The 6,376-nt window shown below is 37.4% G+C and overlaps 1 protein-coding gene across 2 annotated transcripts in view; it reads left to right on the top strand.

The window, feature by feature from the left end:
- Nucleotides 1–6,097, top strand: part of LOC101853535 (GRAM domain-containing protein 4) — a gene marked incomplete at its 3' end in the record, with an annotated part of 35,579 nt that extends 29,482 nt beyond the window's left edge. For both annotated transcript variants that reach the window (XM_013080129.2, XM_005094123.2), the window contains 7 exon segments: nucleotides 7–122; nucleotides 1,431–1,540; nucleotides 2,374–2,528; nucleotides 3,238–3,364; nucleotides 4,570–4,660; nucleotides 5,305–5,386; nucleotides 6,029–6,097. In XM_013080129.2, coding sequence (XP_012935583.1) covers nucleotides 7–122; nucleotides 1,431–1,540; nucleotides 2,374–2,528; nucleotides 3,238–3,364; nucleotides 4,570–4,660; nucleotides 5,305–5,386; nucleotides 6,029–6,097 — 750 coding nt within the window.
- Nucleotides 6,098–6,376: the final 279 nt, after the last annotated feature.

Below are 6,376 nucleotides of genomic sequence, written 5' to 3'. Positions count from 1 at the left end.
CCCAAGGAATCGGAGGAGAAAGACATGGGAATGTCAGACAAATTAAACCTGGTCATGCAGGTGGCAAGGAAAGTCCAAAACTTTCTCGGAGAAGTTGCTGACAGTCTGGAAAAGATCAAAAGGTATTGCAACCTGGGTTACAGTTTTTGTCACTTCATCACTGTCACATTCAATTTTACTTTCCTTAGTTTTGTTTAATTTGTGTATTTGCTTTCTTGATTCCATCTTGTTTTATTTGTGTGTATAACCAGCCTATGTGGACTGCTTTTGACAACTCTTTGTTATGTTAAGTGCTGGTGAGGCACCTAGAAATCGTGTTTTGGGGTCAAATTATACAAATTGGGGTTATTACATATTATAGTATCTGGATATTTCCTGAACAATATCCAGAAATGTATGTAAGCCTTGAGACACCCTAAAGCTGTGGGGTTTTATCAGGTTTTTCTGCGAAAGCACATGTTTTCCAGCCTATTCTAACCTGTATCGGCTGTTTTCTCACAATTCTATTTTTTCACACATTATCCCATTTTTTTCTTTTTTTTTTCTTGTTCATTCAATTTCAATGTAACTTTCACAGGATACGAACAATGCAGAGTTCTAAATTTTGGCTTGTTGAATTTTTTATCAATGGAGTAGTTTTTCATCTATGGGCTTAGAAAGCATGAATTTTCCATTTTTTTCACTTTTTTTGCAACAACCCAATTGTAAGTGTCATAAAATAAAAACTAAAGCATATATCATAAATTCAACAAATTTAAGAGCTACATATTTACTGTTGGTATACCAAATTAGAAGTAAATCAGTTAATAAATAAGGGAATAAAATGGGATTGAAAAAGGTATACAAAATCCAATATGGCCACCGTTTCCATAGCAACCGATTCACAATATACTTTTTGAACTATTGATTTCAAATTCCCAATAACACATGATGTCCCACCGCAAATATGACCACTCTAGGCCCTGTAATAGCCAAAATAGACCTGAGGTGCCCCACCAACCCTCAAACATTGATTCTACAAAAGTACAAGCTTTTGATTTTATATCATGTAGTGATGTGTATGATTTTTTTTTGGTTCTTTCTACAATCATACAATTGCATTGTATTCCTAGAATGTTTTGGGGGAGGGGGAGTCCATATTTTATCAATATCAGCCTTTATCAGCCCATGCTGGAATTTTCTCCTTTATCCTTTGGTGACTATGTGAAAGTAAAGTAAGATCATCTGCAAAGTCCAGGTCTTCAAGTTGCATCCGTAATGTCCATTCAGTGGTGGTGGGTATTTAGTTCATTCATGCATTTTTGTCTGTTTGGTGTTTTTTTAATACTCTCACCATTCCATTCTTTGAGTCCACTGAAAATGTTATTTCAAAGAAGAGTTGTTTGTGTCAGTATGATGTTATATTATTGTATTCTCTCCTGCGTCGTCAGTATGCTGACGTGGCGTCACCCAGAGGCAAGTCGCCAGTTGTTGATCATGGTCACTGCTGCGTTTATCACCTCCTGCATCCTTCCCACCCCACTGCTCTTCTTCTACGCTGGTTAGTAAACGTTTTGTCAATTTGGGATGGTTAGTCTCTTTTTGTTTGTGGCAGAGAGGTCTGAATATGTGTTAATTGATATCTGTTCTCCTAGTTCCGCACATTTTTAAATGATTTGTAAATATTGTTTTGCTTTATTTGTGAATTTTTCTTGATACAGAAATAAAGCTGTGGTTTCTTATTGATTTTTGTTAGGTTGTTGGAGTTCAGAGTTACAAACAATAAACTTTTGTCTGAATCTCCTAATTCTTGCCAATGTGCAGAGATCTTCTTTGCAACTTTGAGATAGAAATTCTGGTGCCTGATTAATTGTTGAAATTGTACTTGCACTACATTTTTCACCCATTTCTAATCAGATTCACCAATCGCTTATTTATTGTTTCAGTGTGCTAAATTGGTCAGTTGGTGAAATAAAATATCATTTTGTGGTCAACAATGAATTGTGGTAGCAATGACTGCAACCCATCACTTGCAGTAAAGAGTCAAAAGATTATGGATAAATGATATTTCTGACATAGCTCAGCTGTAAGATAAGTCAATAGCTACCAAGTAAAATATACAGTGGAGTCCACTTCAATCGAAATCTGCAGGAGGGCCAGATTTTATAAGGTCTAGCTTGGTTTTCCGTTTAGAGGAGTTCTTCAAATAGAAAAAAAAAAAATCTGGGATTTAATTTTCTTTCAGTTTACCACTATTGTCAGATAACCGTGTTTGGTTTTAGAAGACTTCACTGTAGTGCAAGAACATAGTACTCGAGGTGTGAGGCAATGTTTTGTTACTGATTAAAATGAATTTGTGTCTCGTCTCTATTTTGTTATGTCCGTCCAACACAGGTCTGTACCTGGGCATCAAGCTGTTCATCATTGACTACATCTTCAACCGATTCCCACGTGTGAAGAGAAAATATGACTCCACCTACCGCATGTGGCAGGAGCTACCGACTGATTTGGAGTTTGAACGCAGATATGTTAAGAGTGAAATGGATAAGGTAAACATGGAATTACCATGAGAACATACTGTCAGTTCGAGACAGAATATTTACTTTACCTGTACTAACTTCTTAGGCTATAAGAGATTTTGGTTTTTTTTATTTGAGGATTCCCGTATCAGTGCATTATACTTTTTCTTTCTTTAAAACTTTGTTCCTTTCTATTTTTGTGTTGACTGAAAAAAATGGCAGCATCAATTTTTTTTAAAATTTATACAGCATATATATTTAGAATAAGAAATTGATCCAGAAGAAATTAAGAAACATTACTTGAACTCAAGGATGTTTAATGTAGCTTTTGGCATATGAATTGACCTGTCGTTGCCAAGGATTAACCTTTGAACATAAATGCTTCTTGTCCTTCTTTTCTCTGATGCAGGACCTTTTTTTTTTAAAGAACTTTATTGTCAGTGAGATATGATGTGTCGATACAGCAGTTCCTCTGTGTTTAAGAGGAAGGGGTTGTTGAAAAGGCTTCTTTGTTTTTCCATATAAGGAGATTTGTTTTTCGTTATGACATACATGTAACTCTAATACATAAAGTGATAAGCAGTTTCAAACTTTTACACTCTGTCATTGGTCCCCTTTTTAAGCTGTGTCCAATTGCCTTTTTTAAAAATTTTACTTGCAAATCTGTGAACCCTTTCCACTCAATGGCTAACGAGCAAAGCACTCTATCTAAACTTCTCTTCCATCATGATTTCCCCAGTACATTCTGCCCAGTGGTCAGGAGAAAGTTGACCCACACCTGGACTCTAAAAGTGACCATGTGTCCATGGATGACCGCACATTCTGTGAGCTCTTCTCTCTCCCAGAATCTGAGTGCCCTTTGCCAGGTAGGTGGGGGACATGGAGAGAGATCTGTGTGAGATCATTTATGTGGAACAGATTACCCTTGGAACTAAGACAAAACATGCCTGTAGGAACAGAAAATGCATAAGATGTTTATTGAAGCGATCAAGTGTTCTTGGTTTTTTTTTGGTTTTTTTTGTTGTAAAGAGCGCCGTAAAACACTTTACAAAAAAAAACAAAAAAACCAAGAACACTTGATCGCTTCAATAAACATCTTATGCATTTTCTGTTCCTACAGGCATATCCTTCACAAGCTTTTAGCGTTATTTTTATTATAGTTGTTCTGTGCCTATGTCTGAATGAAAATAGACAGTGTGCGTGTGTGTGTGAGTGTGCATAAATATATATTGCATGAGAAGAAAGGAAGTAGTAAGAAAGATTTTGAAAATGGGTATTCCAATATAAAGCGCATTGAGCTACTTTTTTTGGAAATGCGCTATATAAATGTTATATATTATTATTATTATTATATTTGTCTGTTCGTAGCAGGTTCATGGCATTGTTCTTGATTCAGTCAGGTAGGGCATTCACAAAGGTCCAATGCCATTAAATAGTAATTGCAGTTTCACTTCAGTGGCTGAGTATGTCTGTAAAGTGTTCTCTCCTCATCTGTTGTGGGAAGGATAAGAGTAGATCTCAAGTTAGGTTAAACACACTTAAAGTCACTCTAGTGTTTACGTGACATGAAATTCATTTAATCAAATAATAACACGATACCTATCTGACCCAGTACCTAGACACAGAAGAACGCACTACATATATGTATTCACATTAATTAGTAAACTCCGGGTGACAACAACCGGACAGTTATATAGATGACTGTCTTCCAATATATGCAAGAGGTTGCATCTAGAGCACATCAGGGAACATGAATTGTCTTTCCTGGAAGCTAGTTTGGGAGTTGTTAAGTATAAATTATTTGTAAAAAATGAGTACTCTTTTTCTCTCTAGTTATTTCTATTTTTTTCTCCACGTTTTTTAAAACATGCTTGACCCAAGGACTCAGTTGAGCTTGACCATCTGTACCCTTTTTTACACTAAATGCACATTTCAAGGTATGGCGATGTATATCAAGCATTCAGTGCACTGGAGCTCAGATGCACAGGTCCTGTAGGCTGCAGTAGTTCTGAGATGAGAGAGCCACATGTACTTGGCGCTCGGTAGACCTTTTCCCTGATCCATCTTCCAGGTTGGCACAGTGGGCGACGATGCACTCTAATCAACAGAGAAAAATCTCTCACTGCGGCGTTCAAGAATGGAAGGCTCTATCTCACGCATAGGTCAGTGTTTCAATTTGTTATTGGTGCTTAGAGACAACGTTAATTGCCTTTGAAGCAACAGACCTACTAGAAAATTCAAATTACCGTCATATTTTGTATACATTCAAGCTCAAGCCATTCCTTGACTTCAGCATACTAGTGTGAAAAATATTGTTAATATAATGTTACTATTGTAGATAGTTACTGTTTTATTTGCTCTGATAGCTTTGTTAAGACCTATTTGGAGTCAATTTCGATAACTTTTTCTTTTGCATAGATGCCAGGTTGTCCTGAAATTCAATCCTCGTAGACCATTTTCCTTACTGTGACCAAGCCATTTTGGTAGCCATTTGTCATTTCTTACTATGATCAAGAAAAAAGGGTCTTCTGATTTGTTTTGCGACTCCTACATGTGTTCCAATTCAAAATTCAAGGAAATGAATCAGGAAATTCAAAGAAAAAAGAAATCCATCATTAAATAGTTCTTTTGTGTGAATCTGAAGAACTGGAGTGGAAGAGATTCTGAGAATTTTTTCAAGCCACTAAATGCAACTCTCTGCCATAAAGTATGGGTCACACAAGCCTCATTTTGGGGCTCACTTTTGGGAAATAGTTAACAGTGTGTCAGAAAATGTATGTCTTTCTTTCTCTGTTCTCCCATGTAGTTTCCTGTGCTTTGAGAGGACCAAAGTGCCTTCGCCAAAGAACATCGTCATTCCTCTCGCTGACATTGCCAGGTTGGAAAAGGTGAATAGAATCATCATGTCTCCTATTTCTCATAATATATCAAGTACAACTAAAGAGATTATGACTGTGGCGCTCATATGAACTTACGCAGTTGCGAACGTCGTAAACCTCTACTAAAACAAACAAGTTTATCATTAATACTTTTGTACAATTTCTTTGCTTTCTTTTGTAGTTAGACCTAAGTCATTTCATTTTGGACATAAAGAGTTCTTTTTCTTCCGCTTGTCCTCTTCCTGTTTCTTTTCTTAGGGGTAATAAAACTGTAGGTTCCTCAACCCCCACAACACAAATGGGTTTCTGAAATGTGTCATATACATTTTAATAGGTTCTCTTCATTTTTTATTTCAGAAAGATGTTGATGTAGAATTTTGCCAGGACAACTGATTTTGGCTGGGGTCTTTGTTTCACACATTGTACACATGAGACTTTGAAGTTTTTCATCCTTTTCATAAAGGGCTATGTACTCCATTCCATCTACCATGGGATTCTCTGAGTCTGAGAAAAAACCCTAGTCATCCCCTGCCCATGTTTGCAGGAATCAGGTGTTGAGCAAGGTTCTTTGGTGTGTGAGGTAAGCACCATGCCTCTTGGCAGACTGGTACAAATTCTAATGTTTTTCTTTCTGCTTGTTTCTTCATCCAGGCCAGACCGTATTCCTGGATGCCCGGTGGAGGAATGGCTATTGAGATTGTTGTGGTTGGGAATGAAAAGGTTAGTTTTGAACTGTGGCTCTCTGATGCTTTGCCCTGCCACACTACACCTTGCCTTCACCTCTGCCTGCCTTTGCTCTTTCCTCCCGCCTTCTGGGGTGTGCACAGGATGTGGCTCGTCGACATTGAAAATGGTGAAAAAGCATCAGTTGATAACGAAACTCGTAGAGAAACAGCAGTTCTCTGGGGATTTCGGTTTCAATGAAAGTCATGGCTCACTGGTCATTTCTCTTGATTTTGGCTGGGCTGCGCCGTGTGCACACCTCTTAACTATTTGCCG

This window comes from Aplysia californica, unplaced genomic scaffold, assembly GCF_000002075.1.
Source record: "Aplysia californica isolate F4 #8 unplaced genomic scaffold, AplCal3.0 scaffold00075, whole genome shotgun sequence".
Classification (NCBI taxonomy): Eukaryota; Metazoa; Mollusca; class Gastropoda; order Aplysiida; family Aplysiidae; genus Aplysia; species Aplysia californica.
Note: the sequence above shows the minus strand (reverse complement) of the source record. Positions and strands in the feature narration are given on the sequence as shown.